Source organism: Colletotrichum scovillei (genome assembly GCF_011075155.1).
Source record: "Colletotrichum scovillei strain TJNH1 chromosome Unknown Contig00006, whole genome shotgun sequence".
Taxonomy (NCBI): domain Eukaryota; kingdom Fungi; phylum Ascomycota; class Sordariomycetes; order Glomerellales; family Glomerellaceae; genus Colletotrichum; species Colletotrichum scovillei.
This window is the reverse complement of record NW_023336264.1, coordinates 1,603,680-1,625,729: the sequence shown is the minus strand read 5'-3', so window position 1 is coordinate 1,625,729 and position 22,050 is coordinate 1,603,680. Positions and strand designations below refer to the sequence as shown.

Sequence of the window (22,050 nt, the reverse complement as noted above, 5' to 3'; positions counted from 1 at the left end):
TGGAGCTTCAGTTCGTCCATTGTTTGAAAGTTGTTTTGAACCATCACATCGGGATTGCATCTCATCTTCCTTCTTCCGTCGCGACAGAAACATCAGCCAAAACTCATTTACACGCATTTACATCTGCAGGCGCAGGGAATTTTCTCTCATCAACCTTTCTTTACAACAACAAAAAATCGCAATCAAATCAATCAAAATGAAGGCTGCTTTCGTTGCTGCTGCTTTGGCCCAGGGCGCTGCCGCTGTCGCCAACCCCATTGGACCCGGAAACGGCGGCTTTGGACCCGGTAACGGCGCCGGCTGGGGTGGATTCGCCTACGGTGGTGGATTCGGCGGCTTCGGCCCCGGCGGTTTCGGCAACGGCGTTGCATCATGCGCTGTAAGTCTAAGCTTTTACACGTTCATCCCAACGTCTCGGTCCCAACTTCTCCCCCGAACCTACCGTCTCAATTCTCGTGAACTTTATCCACTCCGAATGCGTTTTACTAACACACTTTTACCAGAGCTCCTGCTTCTCATCCCACTTCGCCACGGCAACCCCCACCCCGGCCGCCTTCTGCACCGACGCCCCGCAGCTCAACGACTGCGTAAAGTCCGCCTGCACCTCGGACGCCGCCGCCCTCTCCACCTACACCTCCGTCTCCTCCTCCGTCTGCAACGCCTTCACCTCGTGCGCCAGCACCAGCACCTTCACCTACAGCGGCGGCTGGTGGGGCTCCAAGACGGGCGACGCCGCCGCCGTCACCATCACCGGCTGCCCCGTCGACGGCTGGTGGGGTCCCGGCGGCGCCTGGGGCGGCATGGGCCCCGGCTGGGCCTACAAGACCGACACCGTCACCCTCACCCGCACCGTCAACGGCGTCGCCACCACCGGCCCCGCCACCGTCGCCCAGGCCGTGTCTGGCAGCAGCACGCTGCTCACGACCTTCACTGGCGCGTTCGCCGCCCAGGCGACGAGCGGTTCCGGGTCTGGGTCGACTAATGCTGCTGCCCCCGCTGATGCTAACCGTGGCGTCTTGGCTGCTGGCGCTGCTTTGGGCGCTTTCGTTGCCGCTGTCGGCTTGATGTAAAGGAGTTTTGCATCGAGACTTGACACGGAACGGCAATTCCCATGTACCTTGTATACCATATCCCCCTTCCCTTTTGTTGTGCTTTTACAACCGGGATCTGCAAAAAGATGAATCGGAGAAAATAAGGGGCATAGGGCAAGGTTTTCATTCTTACTTCATTCCTTAATGACCAGTAGTTAATTTTGGGGGAGGATTGTTAATAAGGCTGGACACCTTTGTAACGTATTTGATGATGGCATGTCTCTTGATGATGGGAGATGATTACAGTCTTTACTTAGAACATAGTATGACCATGGCCAGGAATAACAGTGAAGAATCTATTTTTTGCTAAAACTTGCAGAGGCTGTACCATGGTGAACGTGATCCTAATATATGTTAGCTACCTCATCTAATGCAGGTGAATTAAGGAAATCTTACACAAACGAAAGCAGACCCGGAGATCAAGCGCCCGTAGCATTACGATTCAGTGTCAATCTAATGACAAAGAATTTCGCAGACCTCCCTAATGAGGTAACATTGGGAATTTCGTAGGTCCTGCTTGCCACAAGACCCAATAAGTGTTATGAACCTCTCCACACGCCTTTTTGGGCATCAAACACGACCCCATTCACAAGCTCCTCCACAGATGGAGAACCAAACGGCATCCTTGCTGTGACCCCGTGGATTTTTGCTAGCGCATTAACCAGGCCCAAACATTGTTTGTGAATCCATCTAATTGTTTCCTTGGATAATTTGCCATGTGCATTGATGCTGACGACATGCTTTAAATGACGTGTCTCCGCTAGTTCATGGCTTATTGATTGCGGATGTGATGGAGTTGTGCTGGCTGTGCCGCTGTCCTCAGCTTGCAACTTGTGAAAGTCTAGTTGAGACCTAGCTTTCGTATATTTTGACAAGTCGACAGCATCAGGGCCAACGCTGACGTATCCCTTTTTGCAATGTTGGCTGGATACAGATGCGTCAGACTAGGTCTCGGCCGAGAAGCTTCTGGTGAAAGGTTTTGTGATGTTCAAAGTTGAAATTTGGAAGCGGAAACTCTGCAGGTTGGTAGGAGTATTGAGAAAGATGAACCAACTCACCAAAGAGCGGTCCCCTTGCTTGGGTCGTGCAAGGTCCTACCGCCGCAGTCTACACATGCGACCACAATTGCGAACATTTGGATAGTGGCACCATCTCTGATGCGTTGCGACCAAGAATGCGCAGCGAAGAAATTGGAAGGGTGTCTCGTGTCGGCAAAGCAGTACATTCCATTTCGAACAAGATTTTCTCCTGGACATCCCTTGAACAAGGTGCTCACGACTATCTCGAAAACCTAGTTTTGGGACACGCAGTCAGTTCTCAGAAGCGAAGCGAAATTATGGGTGCACCGATTCTCTCGACATCATGACTTACCTCCCAGGACCTCCCACAATCGTACGGTAGGGTCGTTTTCCTCCCCAAGGGGTCAATCAGTTTGATTCCACTTTGTGTCATGGTTTGAGCAACAGCGAGGGTCAATGCCCTGTAAAATGGGAGGATGGTCTTGCGATATCCTGCCATGACGGCCATCGAAAGCAGGCACCTGCCACTCATTAAGATCCGACGATACAGAACCTACAAAACTATAAACTGCTTCTTACATTGCGTCTTTTACGACACCACCCAAACCAAGCGCAGCTTGCTGGCCGTTCTGGACGATGGATGATAAAACCCCCCATTCATCGCGACTTCCGACCGCGGCGTCCAGGGTGGTTCGGATTTCCACTGGCCAGGGAAACATCTCCAATGGCATCCGCCTTTGTGAGTTTTCTGAAATAGATAAAATGTTCGAAGTCTGTTTGTATATCCCATCTAATCTGATTTCGTGAGACACGAGCTTGTTTAGAATGGCTTCATGGTTTTGACTCAGGCTGAAGGACTCCAAAGTGGCTTTTGTCGCATGTTCCATCTGACGTTGGAGATGGGATGGCAATTTGGCACAAACGTTTCTGCAATTAACTTATCAGCCCAAAGCTGTGCGACGTACCAGGATCGTCTTATTTCAAACTCACAATATGTGACCCGTCAATCTGATCTGTAACGCCGATAGCTCTGGGCCGATCTTTGCGCGTAGATCCTGGACTTTCTTTGAGGTTGCATATTGTATTTTCTGGGCCTGAATCTTGAAAGGGCTGGATGTTGGAAAGGAACCAAGGGAGTCCCCATAGTCCTTCTGCAGTTCTTGCAAGAACTCATCAATCTCTTTCCCCAGACGCACAACATGACCGTTGATGCTTTGCGGAAGCTCTGTATGCGGCGAAGTGCCCTGGACATCTTTGAGTGTCGTAAGTGTATCCAATAGGGTACCAAGGAACACTATGGCATCCTGATAGTCTGTCTTGGAGCCCCCGGAATCTTTCAGAGCGATGCGGACCTTGTTGAGAAGTTGAAGGGCTGTGACGATATCTCCCGCGGACCAGCCGAAAGACATGTCGGCGACGAGCCCTGAATACGTGGAAACATTTGCAAAAGCTGGGTTTCAGTGCAGAAGAAAAAAGGAGAAGGAAAGAAAAAACCGACTGGCGGCAAGACAACGCCCCCAAGATCAAAGTCCGGTCGAGAGATGCGGAGGTGCAGAGGGGCACACGCCTTCTTGACGCATGAGCTGCAGGGGTCGTCTCATATGACCACGTTGGACCGCATGCTTAGACGCTTATCTACTTCGTTGGGCAGACTTCGAGGCTGATTGCCAGTGTGTGAGGCATCCTACATCCACCGAATCACGGCTTGCAGATCAAGGCTGCACAGCCACCCCACTTCGCATTCGTTGGCTGGTTTATGTGATGGGAAGCAATAACTCCTGCGCTTTTCTCAGCCATTGAGCAGCAGAAGAGGAATGATGTATAAAGCCTAGGCGTGACGGTGAAGGAAGCGCCGAAATACAAAAGATAGTGAGATTGACTCCTCGAGACCTGACTGCTATTCGTGATGATTGTGTGTTGAGTTCGCCTGTCCCATAATAGGGAAATAGGTTCGTAGCATGCATGTAAATGGCAAGTGTAGTGTAAATGTAAGGAGAGGTCCATCAGCTTTTGTTCAAACAACTACTCCTACATGAAAACATCCTTGGCTTTCTGGAACCAGGTGTCTCTATCGTTTTGATGTACAGCCCCCCCAAATCTCTATCAATACACCACCCAAGCACCCCAATCAAGAAGATCACCACCCCCAACATCTCACTTCCGGTTCGTACCAGAAACAAGCAACACAACACTCCCCAACTGCCTCCTCAAATCCTCCTTCTCAACATCATGCGTATCCTCCACCTCGCCCCACGCCCCAGTCTGCCACGTAACCTCCAAGCTCAACGCCGTAGCAGCCTCCTCGACACCAAACTTGCCCCCCTTCCCACTCTTATCGCGATACTCCCCAACAGGACCCTCGCTCCACTCCACAACCAACCTCGCCGCCCCCAAAAGACTCTTCCCCGCCAACACGGCCCTCTCCAGCCCCGTCAGCTCCCACGCGTCAAGCCCCATAACCCACCCCTGCACAACCTCCCTCACCCCCTCCGCCTGCCTCTGCGGCACGATGCTATGCCCGTCCAGCACCGGCTGGATCTCGATCCCGGGCCACACCCTTCCCGTCAACGCGCCCACCACGGCGTCCGCCGTCCTCTTCTGCACGTCGCGCAGCGACTCGCCGGCGTCGTTGCGCGTGTCCGTCGCGCCCGCGGGCGGCGCCCAGCAGAGCATCGCGTCCGTGTCGAGGTACCGCATCAGCGTGTTGGCCACGTGCTCCCGGATCGCGCCGTCGTTGGCGGCGTCGTCGGCGGCGATGTCGATGGCGCGGCAGATGAGCGAGGTCAGGGGGATCAGGTGCTGCTTGGTCGCCTGCTCGGCCGAGGTGATGAGGTCCCATTCGATGGCGAGGGCCGAGGCGAGGTGCTGCTTCGAGGGCGGGAGGCGGATGATTTCCTTGGTGTTGGGGTGGCGGAGGGGACGGGAGTCGAGGTGGACTTGGAGGGCGCCTGCGTTGAACATTCATTGTTAGCCAATCTCTCCTAGACATCCCATCATAAAGAGCGAGCTGAAAAAAAAGGAGAAATGAAAGACATACCATCAACCTCCTGTACACTGACATCGTTCCAAAACCTCCTCTTCAGAGCCCCCGGCGCACTCGACTTGGCCTCGGCCGACGTCCGGATCCGCTTGGCGTGCTTGAGCATCTCGGCCTGCTTCTTCCTCCTCTCGACCCGGATCCGCGCCGCCGCAGCCCGGTCCTCGGCGGCGATGTCAGCGATGGGCGGTTCCGGCGGCGGTCCCGTGCCGACCACGGGGGCGACCTCGGCGGGCTTGAGGGGCGTCGTCGAGATGGAAGCGCGCGCATTGAAGGCAGCAGCGGCGCAGGTCGACCGTCTGGCTGACGAAGCCAATGGCGACGACGTCGCCGTAAAAAGGCGCAGCGGGATGCGTGTTGACGGCTTCATTGTGATGGTGCGCCCTTTCGTGGTTGTAGATGTGGATTGGAGCTATGGGAGCTGCAGCTACAGATTACAAGTTGGTCGTTGAATTAATTTTTGGAAGCTTCGCGGCTAGCCCCGGTCGGGTATACAGGGGTATGATTGGCTTGTGCCTTAGCGTGACATCAGAATGCGGGACGGTCTCGGGAGGTGAGCTCGGTGAAGCCTCGGTGTACGAGGTTAAAATTCCAGGGTCCTCTCGAATGCTTCGGAAATTGACGAATTGTTAGATCTTTCAAGAATTGTTGTCTTAAACTGTCAGAACTCGGCTACGCGCCTCGCTATACGTCTACGCCAAGTTGTACCAATACAAAATTTTTTGAATCCCTCGCCCATATCCATTAGTAAGGCGGCTTCGTGACGTTCCCTAAACTGAGCTCTCCAGCTCTGCTGTCAATTCCATTAAGAAGGTCGTGTAGATCCATCCCTCCTCCCGACACCGTTGACATGTTACCATCTCCTCTCGTGGAGCCCTGGTATAAACTGTCACCACCGCGGCTGCTAAGTACTCGTTTCGCCGGCTTTACTGCGTAATCCTGAACAGAAACCGAGGACGTCAGCCCACCAATGTGACCGGGCAATGGCGGCACCGGTGGAACGTCCTCGTCTTCGTTATGCTCGTACAAAGGGTTGGAGTTGAGCGGCCCACCCTTGCGTGATGCCGATGAAGACCTCTGCCGTCCAAGAGAGGCTCCATCGCCGTTTTCTGGCTGAGATGTTGCCGGGTTGAAGCTGAGCTCTGACGGGGTAAAGTCGTAGCTGACCATGCTGTCGCTGTCACTGTCATGGCGCACGCCCGCTGACGTGCCAATGGGTGTCGCCGGCACCTGGCCCGTCAAGACCATCTTGAGTTGATCAATGGATGTAACTACACCTCGGCTCGAATCCGACGGTGAGGGCGAAACGCCACTTCGGACACTGGATTTTCGCAGCTTGCTCATGGGAGACAAGCCCCCGGCAACCTGGGATGAGTTCGGACGAAGGTTTCGCTGGCTGCCAAGCGGTGAAGACTCTCCCGTTTGTCCATGCCCGTTAACGCCATTAACAGTCAGGTGGTGTCTGTTGGTTCCCATAGTGCCGCTTTTCGATCCAGCTAGCGACTCTGACTTGCTTCCCGCCTGCAAGGCTAGCATAGCTGCATCTCTTGACCAGTCTGTCAGCATGTGCTCGCGGAAAGCCGTTGGCAGCTCCGAACCGGGCGACGCGGGCGTTGTTGAAATGGAGGTGCTAAGAATGGGATGCGAAAAGTTCCGACCAGGAGATTGAGGAGGACTACTCGGCGGTGAGATACTCGTGTCCGCATAGCTCACAGCGATGCTCTCTACAAACGATGCGCGGTCGTCGAATGGCAGCAACGCTTCACTCTCAACCTCTGTGGCGGGCAGCTTGGTCTGCAACTTGGGAACTCCAGGCGTTCCGAGGAGCTCTAGAGCTGGCGGAGGGATAGCCACGCCCTCAGTCCAGAAATGCTTGCTGCGTCTTCGAATGACCTCATTGGTGATGGCACGTCCCACGGCAGAGTTCTCAATGTCGAACTTCTCGGTCACGGCCCAGAAATATCCGTGGCAAAGACTGCCCAGGCGAACCTTCTGAACTGGCAGCTCAGCGTCTGGAATGTCCTCCTGAAGGCGGAATACCATTGGCAATCCATACTGGACTGCGTTAACACCCAGCTGGGACACCAGCTTCGTTAGCAACACGTGAAGAAGAACGATATCCGGGTCATAGTCGACATATTGCAGCGCGTTGTCGTAGATCGCAATGTGGAGAAGTTGGAGAAAGTGTGAGCGGTGCCTCGATGGCTTCTCGCGGTTGGACGCGTTTGATGCGGCTCGTTGAGCAACATTGGCTGGTTGAAGCTCGCGGCTGTTCTTCAGAGAAGACCTGTGATGTTGAGAGCTTTCGTCCCGCGCCTTCCAATCCGCTGCTGTTGTTTCGCGGTCTAGCCAGGTCAGAAGCGCATCGGCGTAGGCTTTTCTGACCTCGCCATCTGGATCCCGCAGAAGCCAGTGCGTGTTCTCCCAAACTTGAAGAGGAACCTTGTTTCTCGACAGGTTCAAGTTGCCGGACATCTGTGCGCGCGGGTTTGCAACGAGGAGTATGTTCTTGATGGCCTTCAAGGCAGCGGTCTTGCCAACGTTACGGGAGAGGTACGTTTCCAGCTGAGGTTGGCTGGCAGTCATCTCATCGGAGGAAGGCTGCTCAGAGGCTTCGGCTTGGGGCGACGAGCTGGTACTCGAGGATTTGGACGGCTTTAGTCGGAGAAGAATCGTCGAAATCATGTCCGAAATCTGGTCCGCGTAGTAGACGTGTGTCGCCAGGTCTCCAATGCAAAGTTGAATTCGCTCGAGGAGTTCTCTTCGCTGGGCGAATACATCACCAGACCCTTGAAGAGTAGAGACTACTTCTTCGGGCTCTCCTTCAGTTCTCCCAAAGCCTCCTGGTAGCTGAATGAGCTTCTTCATGTGCTGGACAAGACCGAGCAAGACGTCCATGGCGCTCAGCCCAATCAAGTTGACGTCGGAGCGCAGCAGAGACCCAATCATGGCCGTCAGCGATAGATGAAGCTTGAGGTTGTCGTCCTTGACGGGTGCTTTCGACAGATGATCCATTGCCGTCACCAGAATGACATAGCGGTCCTGTACAGGCGCCCATCTCGCGATTGCGCTGTACATGCTTATTGCCCACCCATGATCCTGGCCTAGCTTCTCGTCCGGCTTGACGACTGTGTTTCCGTTTGCGACGCGATCCTCGATGAATTGAATAAGAGCACCAGTCGCGGAATGAATCTGTGGTCGGTTTGGCGCTACAAAGATCTGCTTCAGGCACTGCATGGCAAGCACACCAACGTCCTCTTCCGCCAGCCTGTCAACATCGTGAGCAGTGCCTGTAAGAGCGATGGGGTTTGCGTCGCCGGTGTCGCTGGTTTCCACAGTCGCGACGCTCGTCCTACGGCGAAGCTTCTCTGCCTGCACTTTTTCTTCCATCTGTATGCGCGACAGCAGCGTGTCGAGCAGCTCGTCGTCATCCCACCATAAGTTGTCCAAAATGACGGGAACGATCACGTCGAACTGGCGGCCAGTGACAGTCGATAGAGCTTCCGAAGAGGAAACACTCCTGATTGCTTCAAGGCCAGCGTTCCTCCATCGCATCAGCACAGGCTTGCTGGAAGCTCCTTTCCCAGGGTTTTCGCGGGTCGAGGCAAGCGAAGCGTAGGTGCGAACGATCGATTCGTACTGGGCGAGATAAGCTTGGTCTGCAAAGGAGGACGAGGCATCGTGGTTTTCGCAAAACGCCTCAAAGGTGGGGATGGAGGATTCGACCATGGTGATGTCCTTGGATCCGAGGATGAGGTCGAGGATTTTGAGCACATTGGGAGCTACGAGCGGCAGGTCCTTGGGAGCCTTTTCGATCAGTGCCGTGAGGATTCGAAGGGTGACTTGCACATTTCTAAAAAGGGGCCCAGTAAGTAAGGCGATCTCTCAACACCTAGAGAGGTTCACAAACCCGATGCGCTGCCGCCAGACATCGCTTGCCGTCTTCTTCTCCAAGAAGGCGCCAATCTTCTGAATCTTGGAACGGCGGGAGGTAGCGTAAAATAGCAGGTAGCTCAGTTCGCTAGAATTCGGCTTGACATCAACAGCGCCCTTGTTTGTCCTTGGGTAACACTTGAGGACCAGCACTTGGTGCTTCGGTCGACATTTTTGCTGGATCGCGTTCATGGCGCCGGGGTTATCGGGGCCCGATGAGCGAAGAGAGTCGGAGGACTACCTGTTGGTCGGTAGTAGACGATGGCAACGAAATAGCATCGAGGTTGGAGAGAGGAAATGAAAGGCGTCGCGTCAAGTTTGGAAAATTAGTCGCCGTCTTCGTCGGTTTGGATCGCAAAAAGCAAGGAAGGAGTGAGGCATTGGACAAAGTCAAAAAAAGAAAGGGAGCAGGCGTAACGGAGAAGCCAGCGAGCAATAATTTGGGTGTGGCAGGCAAGAGACCCGACAGAAACAGATTCCAGTCAAGGCCCGGCCAGGCCAAGCCAGCACGGGGGGGGGGTGCTTGACGGGGGGGTAAGCGTGGACGTGCTCCGTCAGGTACCTTTACTGCGAAGGCCAGTTTAGATGGGTACCTTACCATGTGTGTACCATACCTTGTTGACCAAGCGAATGGAGGAAGCTGGCCTGTGAGTATCTTGTACATAACCAGGCTTGGTCCCTGTGTAAGTTTGCCAGCCTCCCAGCTATTCTCTCAAGTTGGGCTGGCTCGAGAAGTGGTGCAACTGTAACGAGACTTATTCGTTGTGAAATGGGCCGAAATTGATGTCTGCACCGCACCACCTTCTCGCTTTATTGCCAACCTGCTGCGGACTGCATCGTCGTCATCATTTTCTACCCGACTATCCATCCGGCCCGCGCCATGTGGCCTCACCCATCCTAAGAACGATGGGTAACGCTACTCGATGCAAAATCGGTGAGAACGCTCTGGATGAGAGGTCGTAGTCGAAAAATACTGTTCAGTAAGGTAGTTCTTGCGATAGCACAAGTCGAGATAACATCAAAATGAGCAATCTGCTGGGATGGGCAGACACACGTGGGAGAGGAAAATGCGATGGAAGATGAGATTACGAACCCAAGAGGGACAAGTTCCTGTGTAAATGGGGAGATGGCAATCTCGGGGAACCACCCCAGGTCCGACAGACCGGCTCTCAGCGGGATACGCGTTTGCTGTTTGCTTGCTGCGATTCGCAAGCGCGAGGTGGTCGGGATTCTCACCTACCCGTACGTACTCCGCACCCATGGATGGAAGGTATAATTATACGCCGCCTGGTCTGAGCTCTCGAGTCCCCTACAGCCAGCCCTGTGGTGAAGGAGGGGCAAAAGGGGCTTGTATCGATTTCGCACAGCACCATTTAAATGGAGGTTTGTACAGGGCAAAAGCTCAATGGCACCCAATACATGTGATACTATTAAACCTCTACTGAGGAATGGTCGATTGTTGCCGCGTTAGTCCACCCAAGTATGAGAGCTGGCTTCTCATCAAATTTAAAGACACGAGAAAAATTTATCATCCATCAAAGACACAACAAATGCCGTCCGGCAGTGATACAAGCATTCAAGCTTTATTTACCTTACCGCAATGCGCCAACATAACCTACATCAGACACGGGAGGTGTTTGTCTTATGAATGCAAAGCCCTGCATTTGAATTGACAATAAGGTAAAGTTGCCTTCAAGCGAGGCATTCGTAGGTGGAAGAAGCCAGCGTGGTACCTTGATTGTTTCTTCAACTTCATGCAGACGCACTTGTCATTGGATGCATGTTTCAAAGGCCATCCATCCCCCAAGTCCCTCAATGCCCTCCTACCCGGACCTATCCTTACCCTGGTATATACTGAGACCTGCGGCGGGCGGGCGAACCTCACGATGCAGCAGCTCCCAGACACTGACTGGGCCAAAACAAAACAGCGATCTCCCCCGTCTATTTTGGTCTGTCTTGTTGCGTCGTTTTGGAAGACGGGAATGCGGTCCCACCCAGGGTGTCTTGCGGTGTTTGGGACGGACAGGTGCCTGGGATGATCCCGCCCCCTCGGAGAGTTCCTACAAGGTGCTTTGACACTTGCACACAGGCCGCCAATCATGACCGCTTATCTGCACCTTTGGGAAACCTGGTCTAGCTGACCTCAGGCAAGGCGAGAATCGACAGCAGTGCTACGGGATACCCAGCTTTCATGAGTCGGGAAACAAGTGTCGAAACCCGCGAGAAAATGGAATCTTCATGTGCTCGATCGTCGCGGCCCGAGAGAGAATCAATACATTCAGGTAGTGAATGGGCACAGACACGGAAAGGCACGTGGAGGAAGGTCACTTCCAAGTTTGCGTCACTTTCCTTCTGACGACCTTACATAACAAATACGTACCAACCTTCTTCTCCTTCTTCGTTCCTTCCAACTTGCATCTGCACCTGCACCTTGGGAGTATGTACACCTGCACCTCTCCTGCCTCGCCTTACTTTTTCGACCCATCCAGCTCCCGTCGGTCGTCACCACCGCCGTTCCATCCGTCTGATGTCGTCAGCACCCGACTGCACCCCTTCTAATAGCTTCCATTTCTCGCACGCCCACCTCCACTACCTAATGGTTCAATCTGTCAATGGAACATCTTGATTCCGATTTCATCGTCACGTCCGACCTCACAATTGAAACCTGCTCTAGGAGCGTGTCTTGCCAGTAGTCGCCTCACAGTCTCGCATCAAGTATCGCTCCTCAGTCGAAATGCACGCTCTCGCTTCTACAATTCCAACAAGTCTCTCTCCACAGGATGTCTCTGCATCTGCCTGCTCAGCAAAATGCCTCCACCTTGGATCCAGATTCACAAACAGCCCCGGAATGGCCTCCTCCAACGCATGCCTCAGAGGGTGGCAATAGTCCCCTCAAATTCAGTTCGTCCGTGGACAGCCCGCCGACTACGCTACTTTAGGCTGTCACTCGCATGTAGGTAGGTGCCCCTATTAGGACGAGCTGTCAAGCAGAATGACGGATTCTTCAAGGTGACCTGCCAAGGCACCTCGCGAAAGGTGTGCATCCTCTACCCGCAACCAATCACGATACGGCCCGTCCCCATTGCGTGCCGCTGCTCCGCATCCCCCGTGATGCCCGGAGTCTTTCGAGTCCGAGAATTCCGAAGCGGCCCATCCTATGACCGGCATCACCTGCAGTATGGCATGGGACCCTCCCGAGCCTCTGTAAATTTCTCGTTCGGAGTGTTGATCCTACCTGGTATAGACGCAGATGGATTCCCACTGGTGCCTGGAGGAGTCCTGTCGTAGCGTCACATACAATGCTCGCACAAGCGACAAGACCATTCACAGGCACTTTTACGAACCTATGTTTCGGGATCTATCGGGAGGAAAACAATAAATCATGGGATAAGTATCCTGTCTTTCTCGGCGCTTCTGGTATCGTAGGGCGTAAGAGTCGCAGTTCGTAAGTATTCATCTCTTTCAGTATCCATAGTGAGGGTCTTCTGTCGGATCCGTCAAACAAGCGTTTGGATACGACGTCACACCTGTCAAGAGAGAGGTGGTTGGGTTGTCAATCCATGATTGGCCCTAAAGCAAGTGTAACGCACCCCGGACAACTCAACATTGCTGGTGGAGCTCTTTCGACGATCACAGATCTGAAGATGGAAGGAAAGCTCACCGAGCTACACCGACCATACCTATCATTAGAACGTGATGGAAAAGGGAATCCGAGCCAATCTTATATCTCAACATATGGTGTTGCAGTCGTCTTGGCTTCTTTTACGATGACGTAGCCGAACGGTGTTTACCGCGCGAGATGAGGTGGCTTTCCGAACCCGTCGCTGTCATCCAAGTCCGGGAGGCTCAAATAGCCACATGGCGGCCCCATCTTGAGCTGAGGGAACCGACCCGGCGGTAGATACCGCTGTACTACTCTATTGAGGATGTTTCTTCCTATCCAATCATCTCAAAAGATGCTGGTGTCAAAATTCCATGGCTGCAAGAGGCTACAAAAGTACAAGTTGAAAACGAGATTCCATGCCTATTCCAGCCAGGCAAGACTACTGAAGTCTTGATGTTGAGATATTCCTCCGGAGCAAAGCTGCTAAGATATCTGTCCACCTTAGTGACCCATTGAGCTATGGGATTGCCAGCAATGCGGGAGCCACGCGCCGGCCGGGCCGTTAGTCGCCGGCTTCGGGGCAGTGTCTCACATTCTAGAGAGCGCGCTCTCCGTGCCTTTGACCGAATTCCTGCAACTAAGGATAGGAGTGACGATCATTTCTCCAAGCATAACTTCAACTACCGCAATACCATCATGGCTCCAATATTGATTCTGGCTCAACGAGTAGTCTCGCGAGTCGATGGCCAGAACCTCACGTGGAAGTCCACATGGGAAGAGAACCTGGGCCCAAGTAGAGAGGTCGGATGCAGCAAGCAAGCTGGCCCATTGCCCGTTTTCTTTGTGTAACTCTAGCCAGCTGGAGTAAGCCAGGGTGGGGATTGAAGAACATCTAGACACCTGGCCACGCGTGCTGAGGTACCGGCCAGGAATCTAGCCAAGGAACCGGAAGTCGGGATGGAGTTGTTGGTGTTGAGGCTGCCGCAAGCAGAGGCTGTAGTAGGGGACGGCAGATGGAGGAGAGACATGTCCCTCTTTATGATGTTGTCTTCTTTGAGCCCCAACCAACGCCAACGCCAGCTAGCGCATGTGCATGCATCAAGACTCAAGACACTCAAGACTTTCTCTCTCTCGGAGCCTTTTCCCTCTCTTGCCCTCCTTCCTCGAACGGCTCGCTCTATTACGGATACCTCAGGCTAGCGCTCAAAAGTCGATACCACCAACTCATCCCCAGAAGCGACCACGACGACCTGGGCCGGGACCGGGACCCACCTAGGTCAAGCTGAGCTGTTCTGCCTTACACCATCGACCTAGAAGCTGGAGATTCCGTGTGGCGTTTTTTCCACACCTTACCTTCCTTACCTTACCTTTAGGTACACTCACTTCCTTCCTTCTTTTTTATCCGCTGGATATCCCCGATCCACGGAGCCTCATCTCTTTTTCCCCTTCTTCAAGGTTCTCTTCAGCTTCAACAATCCTTTTTTCCCGGGACCTTCCCACCTTCACCTTCTTTACCCTTTCTTCTTCGGTATCTTATCTCTGGGTTTATTGTATCTCATTCAAGCCAAACAATACCACAACGAGAGCATCGAAAGCTGCCCGAGATGAAGTCTGGAATCTTCATCGCCTTCACCGCCGCTGGCGCGGCTGTGAGCTCTGTCACGGCCTTGTCCTTCCCTCGCGCCACTGAGGGCCAGGGATTTATCGCCATGCCGGTCAGACAGGTCAGACCTGACTACAGTGACCTTGACAAGAGAGCGGCCATCGAGGTTACTCTCAAGAATCAACAGTTCTACTACTCGACTGATAGTGAGTAATTTCCTGCTTCCTCTCACTCCTTTGAGCAGACTGACACAAAAAAAATAGTCTCGATCGGCACTCCTGCTCAGCAGGTCACTGTCCTGCTCGATACCGGCTCCTCTGAGCTCTGGGTCAACCCGGACTGTGCTACCGCTCCTTCTGCCTCCCAGGCCAAGCAGTGTCTCGCTGCTGGCCAGTACAACCCGGCCAAGAGTCGCACTCCGGCCGTTGGCCCCATTGGAGCTCGAAGACTCAACTACGGAGATGCTTCGGACGCCAGCACTCAGACCAGCGCCGAGATCGCTTACTACGTTGACACCATCACTATGGGCGCTGGTGCCATCGTCAACCAGACCTTTGGCCTCGTCACCAAGAGCGATGGCATCGCCACCGGCATCATGGGCCTGGCTCCTGATCTCAAGGCTGGATTCGAGAAGGGCAAGCCCTACAGCCTGATTCTCAACACCTTGGCTGATCAGGACATCATCGGCAGCCGTGCCTTTTCGCTGGATCTCCGCCACTCTTCCTCCGACTCTGGCGCGCTCATCTACGGCGGTCTCGACAAGGGCAAGTTCATTGGAGAGCTTCTGAAGGTTCCCATGATTACTGGCATTAGAGGCGAGCCTCGGTAAGTCAAGGCCTCTCTCACTCCAGCCTGATCAAGTGAAAATGTCACCGTAATCTTCGTACTAACTCACAACTCCAGTCTCGCAGCCACCCTTTCTGCCGTTGGCATGTCTCTTCCTAACCAGCCCGTCAAGTCTTACGACCTCGGTGCAGCTGACACGAACGTCATGCTCGATTCGGGTACTACACTGACGCGCCTCCATCCTGCCCTCGCGCGCCCCATCCTCGCGGACCTCAAGGCAGTGAGCGACGACAGCGGATACTGGACCGCCGACTGCTCCCTCCGCACCCCGACCCTCGCCAACGGCGGCAGCGACTCATACATGACCTTCACCTTTGGCAAGAAGACCATCCGCGTGCCCCTCAGCGACTTCATCCTCGACATGGGCCCCAAGGACGGCCAGTGCTACGTCGGTCTCGTCATCACCACCGACCAGCAGATCCTCGGCGACAGCATGATGCAGGCCGGCTACTTCGTCTTCGACTGGGACAACCAGGCGATCCACATGGCCCAGGCCGCCGACTGCGGCAAGGAGGACATCATCACCATCACCAACGGCGAGAACGCCGTCCCCAGCGGCCTCGTCGGACTCTGCAACGGACCCGCCACCCCGGACGGCAGCGTTGCGCCCGCGCCTGGTGCAGTGAGTTCCTCTTTGGCTCCTCTTTCTTCTGATACTACTGCTACTACCACTTCCCCGTGGCTCTTCCCTGACGCCCCGACTGGCTCGACCTACACAAACCCCCCCATCCCGAGTCCGAAGTTCGTGACTCCCTCTGATTTCGTCTTTATAACACCTCATCCTCAGTCATCCTCCTCCGCGACCGGCAACGCCTCGCCCGCTTCCTCCGCTGCTATTACCCCCACTGCGGCCACCCGCGGCAGCGGTGGCAGTGGCTCCTCGACGAACACGGGCACGACGACTGCCGCCCCGACCGCGACCGATCCCTCCTCGTCGAGCAACTCCGATTCTCACAATGCCGCCTCGTCCCTCTTGGGCAGCGACCAGGTCTTCATGGGCTTGGTCTTGAGCGTCTTGGCCATCTTGGTCATCACGATTACATTCTGAGTCGTGCTTTGGAGATGATTTTGTGAACGCAACAGGAAAAATAAGGCTAAGGATACGATACCCCTTCTTTGTTCAGGTTTCGGGAGGCACTGCATTCTTTGGGGAGTTTTCATTATCAACTTTGCATTCAGGGGATGGCATGGACGTTTTGGGGGAAGGGGAGGAATTAATGGAAACCCTCTTTCTCTTCTGGTCTTATCTATCACGGACGAGACAGAGCTTGAGAAAGAGGTACGGATTTTTCCCTGGCTAGCTGGCCATGAGTTTTTGAAGAATAGTTCTTCACAAAGCTGGGGGTTTGGGCTGGATGTCTAGCTAGGACGGACGTTTTTACTGATGACCCGTTACGATACCAATGACGAAAACTTGAGGCCCTTGTTTCTTTCGGTTTTCTTCTCATTAGGAAGGCCAAAAGAAAAGAAAAAACGGGACCTGACTTTTCCAATTCAAAAAAAGTTTCAGAACCACACTTCCTGCTCGTTCTCTCGCCATCTCGCTCCTAATCATTTCGTGCTTTTTGCTATCCATCCTGTGACTGTGTGGCTGTGACTGCAAACTTGAGAATGGTAACACAAAAACGTACATATTTCATCACACCAGCCCTCGATTTGTCTGTGTTCAGTCAACTTTTTGTGACGAGGGCCTTTAAACCCCCAGAGAAAGACAAGACTAGGAAAAACCGGGCGTCGGCCGACGGACAACTCGCCTCCTCTTCACCGAATAGAACTGCGTCGGGACTAACTCCGGGAAACGCCGTTGACCTCAGCATGACCCCCCCATCCTCTCTCTCTCTCTCACCTTTACTCGCGCTCTGCTCTGACGTAGTATGTCTCTAATGTTTCCTCTGTCTCAAGGGTAATGCGCTCACCTACCTCACTTACCCAAAATGAGCAACACCGGTTCTAGACCACCCCTCCGAGGGGGTCCAGGTCCTCCCAGACCACATTCGGCCCTTTCCTCGTTGCTCCATGCCGCCGTTCCGGGACCCGGAGGTGCGGCACAAGGTACCTAGCCATCACTTCGAATTGAGATGGCCACGATTTTGGAGGGGACCCCGGAAGCAGGATACACCGTCCGTGGAATGTCTCACTCCCTGAATGAGGTAGTACCAATGATGAATGCTGTAGAACCCCCTCCCCGCCCTTGCCCTTCTTCCCTACCTGACCTAAGTGTTCCTTCTTCCCTCTTCCCACAAACGACCATCTTCCATAAGCAATTGCAGAAAAAGGCGTTTCTGCATGTGTCCAAAAGTAATTCAACCCGGACGCCTCCAAAAGTCCCGAGATGCTGGGACGGTGGAAGGCCATCTCATTCGTCAATCCCCGAGTCGAGACACGTGTCTCAATCCTGGGGCACAGTGAGAGAGCTTGAACAGCTGAAGCTTCACCTTGTCAACCTCGCACGCAGCTTGAGGCCAAGATATCCACATCGAGATTCGTTGCGGAGTGCGCACTTGCTTTCGGCGAGGACGCCGTGAATTTTGCATACGGCCTTCAAGATAATGTCACATCAAAATGGTGGACAGGATATGACTGCAATCTGAGGAAAATTTCCACTATGAACTAAGTAACTGAGCTATGTGCAAACGCTGGATGCCAAATGATTAAGACTGCCGAAGCAGCAAAGTTGTTCCCAAGTCTTCCTTGGATAAAAAGCAAATGTCTCCCTCCGGTATCCGCCCGGCCTCGCCGCTGCTGGAAGCCTCACGAATTCTCCCTAAAAGCGGGAAACCACGAAACAAAGATTGAAATGAGAAAAAGGCAAAAACGATCAAATCTCCAGTCTCCATTCTCCCAAACGAACTCTCAGAAATCAGAAAATCCCGCAAAATCACCGTGAATCGAGTGTTGAATGCTTCAGTGTCATCATCTTGGATGATAGAAAAGCGTAAAGTTGAAGAAGATAACTGGCCTGTCCGGGCGATTTGCACCGGATGACTAGGCTCTGGTTCTGCGCTTCTTGGCAGTGCGAGTAAGAGGAGACTCACCCTCGCTATAGTTCTCGTCGCTGTCGGTGCCATCACGCTTTCTGGTACGCACGCGCGTGATACGACGATTGGGAGCATTGATCATTCCTGTAAGGTTCTTGGCTCCAGCCGAGGCGGTGGTGGAAGCAGCTGCCGTTGCGGCTCTGCCACCTATGAAGGCCTTCGTCTCGAGTGTAGTAGCTTGAACAGCGACCGATTTCTTGAGATCCGTAACCAAGCAGGAATTGCAGGACTTCATCTCGATCTCATTGCTGTCATCAGGCTTCGGGTAATCCCAGATCTTTGATACCGACGGGACGGTGCTCTTCATGATGGCATCATCTCGGCCTTGAGGGGTGAAACTTGAGTGCGTGAGGTCGATGTTTCTGCAAGTCAGAGCGAAACGGCGCTTTCCCTTCGGATCGACCCTGTGCTACGATAATGTTAGCACTTGTGCTCCCACTCATTTTAGAGGCACTTACCAGATACTCCTCATGAATGCGGGAGCCATGCATGACCACGATATCACCGTGGTACAAGGAGAACTTGAGAACCACCTTCCGGTACTCCTCATTCTCCTTCGTATTCTTTCCTCTCTTCGCATTCTTCGCACTCTTTGTTTTCTTGGCAAAGAACATAATAGCCGGGCTTCCCAAAGAAAGTGTGGCTACCGTAGGGCCCAAGGTATCTTCGCCATCATCGTGAAACTATAAAAGTCAGCTTGGAGCTCACAAAGGAAGTATGAGGTTACTAACGCCGATCTTGTCATTCTCCATATAGCCGATGGACAACAGCTCGTTAAAGTTGGTGAACTCAGGAGTGACAGACGGGTCCCGAGTCAGTCCAGTGTGCTGAGCGTGGCGGTCAACAACTCCCAAGACTTGGTTCGTCATCTCGATTGATACTTCACCAGCCCACTCCATTCTCTTGAGGGCTCCGATGAAGGCCTCGGGGGCCGCCGAGAATGGCTTGGAGTCCACCGCGACAACGAACTTGTAGGGAGCGCCCCAGTTTTGAAGGAAGTTTCTCGTCAGCTTTTCAGTGGGTACTGGAACATGTTAGCAATTGGTTTTGCGGAAAAGCTTTGAATGAAGACTTACATCCGGGATGAACCACCGAGTTTCTGGACAGGTTGAAGGTGTCGACAGACTCGTTAGAGACCTTCCACATCTCATCAGGGCCGCCAGGCTGTCCATTCGCAGTCTGGGTCGTGCGGATGATACTGACTGAGCCAATGATTCTGCTGGCGTTGTTGGGATCCGGAAGAAGATATTGTTCAATGGGAAGACCATTGATCTGGGCGTGGTGCTGCAGAATTCCTGCATCGTAGAGTCTAGATCCATGCATTCTCTTGACATGAGTCTCCTCTTGGAGGACATCCTGCAGAGGGAATGCAGCCGGCTTAGCCATCAAGACGAAGTTGCACTCCCGGTTCTCATAAGCCCAGTGAGTCCAATCAATTCGTCTCGAGCAGCCGTGGCACTGAGGACAGACAATACCCTGACGCATTGCATTCTCGGTGCCGAGATGGCCTTTCATGGATGGAAGGTTCGGTTGAAGAAGCTGCTTAGGGAGTTGAAACGTTGTTCTCTCTTGAAGAAAGTTCTCCGAGTATTCCAGGCGAGCAACATCCACATCATCTGGGAACGTGAAGAACTTCTTGCACTTGCGGTTGAGACAGGTCCATCCGGCAGAGAAGACCGTCTTGCAGTGCTGGTGGCAGTCGATGCACCAAGCAAGGGTTGCAGAGCAGTGAGAAGCAGCTACAAGCCCCATGATGTCGGTCTCTGAGGAGAAGATGAATGAATCTTCGCAGTGAGCATTCAAGCAGGTCCAGCCCTGAATGAAGTATTGCTTGGACGTCTTCAAGCACTTGCCACAGCTTTGGCGAACATCACTGAACTCCTGAGGCTTGACAGTGTGTTGAACTTCAGCCTTTGCCTGCCACCAAGATGGTATAGAACGGTCGATCTTCTCAAGTCGAATCTTGTGGCAGAACTGTCCATTGGCTTCTTTCTCGGACCAAATGTCCGTGATGGTGAAGAATGCCATGACGCTGTACTTGTGCTCCGTGGCGATGGACAAGCTGGGGTAGTTCTTATCTATTTGAAAATGAGTATGATTCTCAAGTATGGTATTGCTTCGAAGAATTGACTTACCTAAGATGACGCCAACGGGCATGGCTTTCATCATGGAAGCTTGGGCAGAGGACAAGTTTCTCTCAAAGCTCTCCTTGACTCGGATCATGTTGCCATCAACATCGCGCTCTCTGCCGCCACCGCTGCCACAGATCATGAAGGTTAGCAGTTGGTAAGCGAGGGAAGTTTGGAAAGCACCTACAGCGCAGTGATGATGACCTCTGCATCCATGCGGTCTCGAATAGTTGGAAAGCCGCCAAGGAGAAATCCCACCATAGTCTTGTTGTTGGTGTGAGCACTGCTCTGGTGCGCTTTGTAGTAAGGCAGAGCATCGCAGAGAGCCTGTCGGGTTGCAGCCCAAACGGGGGGTTCACCAAAAGGCTCAGCCTTAAGCTTGTTGATGTCGGCCATCGTGCTTGCCGAGTACTCGAACTGATGTGAAGAAAGGGGGTTCTAATATCGATCGTGAGGTGTGTATTACGTAGGTTGAAGAACGGTCGCAGCCTGAAAGTGAAGTTTAAGATGGGCTCTGGATAAAGAAGGTTCGAACGGCACTCCTCGGTGGTTTGGAAGACGCCAGGTCCGAACGACACTTCTCGGTAGGTTGAAAGGCGTCAGGTCTGAACGACACTTCTCGGTAGGTTGAAATACGGTAGGTGCGAACGGCACTTGTCGGTATTTTGAACGACGCCAGGTGCGAACGGCACTTCTAGGTAATTTGAAAGACCGAAGGTGCGAACGGTTGAAGGAAGTAGACTTGGTACGATAGAAGGATTTGAGAAGATGTGAAAGAAGTAGGTATGAAGAATAGAAAGACCGGTTCACGGTCGGGCTGCACTGAATACGTAAAGAGGCTGCAGTCTTTGAGAGTGCGGTTATAGATGAAAGACGTGAGTTTGTATGAGGAAGAAGTGGAAGATTGTCTGAAGTAGAGGGAAGTGTGTCTTAAGTAGAAGTAGAAGAGTGTTCTAAGCCAGACGCGGAAGACGGGAGTGTCCGAAGTAGAAGTGGAAAAGTGTCTGAGGTCGAAGTGGAAGTGTGATTGAAGTAGAAGTGGTAGAATGTTCGAAGCAGACGCGGAAGAGTGTCTGAAGTAGAAGTAGAATAGTGTTCGAGGTAGAAGTTGAAGAATGTGTGCGGGAGAGAAGTGGAAGGGTTTATGTAGGAGAGAAGTGGAGGCGTCGGTGGGAGAAGTGAAAATATGTGTATGGGAGAAGTTGTGGTGTGTGTGTGTGGAAGAAGTAGAATTGTGTCGGCAAGAGAAGTGGAAGCGTGTGTGAGAGAAGTGAGGGTGTGTGAAAGAGAGAAGTGTGATTGCGGAAGAAAGCTCCCCTTAAATATCCTCCGGTGTGGGGAGGGGTTGCTCAGAGGCAGGAGAGCAGTACCTATGAAGAAGGAACGAAGAAAGGACCGCAGGTTCGAAGGCAGGACCGCGAAGTGAAGAAGGTGCGGAGATGGGACCGCAGGTCTCAGGGCAAGATCGCAGTGCGAACTGAAGAAGGTGCGAAGAAGGGACCGCAGGTTCGAAGGTAGGATCGCAGTGCGAACTCAAGAAGGTGCTGGAAAGAGACCGCAGATCTTAGAGCAGGATCGAGGTTCATAAAGAATGGTTCGCAAGTTCGAAGGCAGGAGGAGAGCAATACAAGGAAAGAGCAGAGGGTGTGAAAAGTTTTAATTGCCTAAAGGGGCACCTAGCCGAACCGTGAAGAAGGACCGGCTGGACCTGCGTGATTCACAGCGGGAAAGAGCGACGAATATCAGCATT

The 22,050-nt window shown here is 53.2% G+C and overlaps 6 protein-coding genes across 6 annotated transcripts; 2 read left to right on the top strand and 4 right to left on the bottom strand.

Moving 5' to 3' along the window:
* The first annotated feature begins 185 nt into the window (after positions 1-185).
* Positions 186-1,371, top strand: HER10_EVM0003596 (uncharacterized protein). The gene is made up of 2 exons (XM_035473268.1): positions 186-379; positions 504-1,371. The coding sequence occupies exons 1-2, from the start codon at positions 197-199 to the stop codon at positions 1,068-1,070; spliced, it is 750 nt and encodes a 249-aa protein (XP_035332405.1). The 5' UTR covers positions 186-196; the 3' UTR covers positions 1,071-1,371.
* A 259-nt stretch (positions 1,372-1,630) lies between these two features.
* Positions 1,631-3,560, bottom strand: HER10_EVM0013440 (uncharacterized protein; the record flags this gene model as incomplete). Its single annotated transcript, XM_035482797.1, has 5 exons — positions 3,101-3,560; positions 2,690-3,037; positions 2,463-2,631; positions 2,150-2,382; positions 1,631-2,015 (listed from the first exon to the last, which is right to left on the bottom strand). Exons 1-5 carry the CDS (start codon positions 3,517-3,519, stop codon positions 1,631-1,633), a joined length of 1,554 nt encoding a protein of 517 aa, XP_035333623.1. The 5' UTR covers positions 3,520-3,560.
* Positions 3,561-4,104: 544 nt separating this feature from the next.
* Positions 4,105-5,644, bottom strand: HER10_EVM0008768 (ATP12 chaperone). Its single transcript, XM_035478277.1, has 2 exons — positions 5,148-5,644; positions 4,105-5,058 (listed from the first exon to the last, which is right to left on the bottom strand). The coding sequence occupies exons 1-2, from the start codon at positions 5,515-5,517 to the stop codon at positions 4,265-4,267; spliced, it is 1,164 nt and encodes a 387-aa protein (XP_035333038.1). The 5' UTR covers positions 5,518-5,644; the 3' UTR covers positions 4,105-4,264.
* A 155-nt stretch (positions 5,645-5,799) lies between these two features.
* On the bottom strand, positions 5,800-9,516 carry HER10_EVM0005035 (uncharacterized protein). Its single transcript, XM_035474661.1, has 2 exons — positions 9,058-9,516; positions 5,800-9,000 (listed from the first exon to the last, which is right to left on the bottom strand). The coding sequence occupies exons 1-2, from the start codon at positions 9,270-9,272 to the stop codon at positions 5,892-5,894; spliced, it is 3,324 nt and encodes a 1,107-aa protein (XP_035332575.1). The 5' UTR covers positions 9,273-9,516; the 3' UTR covers positions 5,800-5,891.
* Positions 9,517-13,775: 4,259 nt separating this feature from the next.
* HER10_EVM0011697 (eukaryotic aspartyl protease) lies at positions 13,776-16,828 on the top strand. The gene is made up of 3 exons (XM_035483154.1): positions 13,776-14,493; positions 14,551-15,112; positions 15,191-16,828. Exons 1-3 carry the CDS (start codon positions 14,289-14,291, stop codon positions 16,179-16,181), a joined length of 1,758 nt encoding a protein of 585 aa, XP_035333412.1. The 5' UTR covers positions 13,776-14,288; the 3' UTR covers positions 16,182-16,828.
* A 1,290-nt stretch (positions 16,829-18,118) lies between these two features.
* Positions 18,119-20,696, bottom strand: HER10_EVM0012715 (uncharacterized protein; the record flags this gene model as incomplete). Its single annotated transcript, XM_035482103.1, has 6 exons — positions 18,119-18,580; positions 18,630-18,854; positions 18,903-19,195; positions 19,248-20,249; positions 20,307-20,428; positions 20,488-20,696. 6 exons carry the CDS (start codon positions 20,694-20,696, stop codon positions 18,119-18,121), a joined length of 2,313 nt encoding a protein of 770 aa, XP_035333540.1.
* Between the last annotated feature and the right edge of the window lie 1,354 nt (positions 20,697-22,050).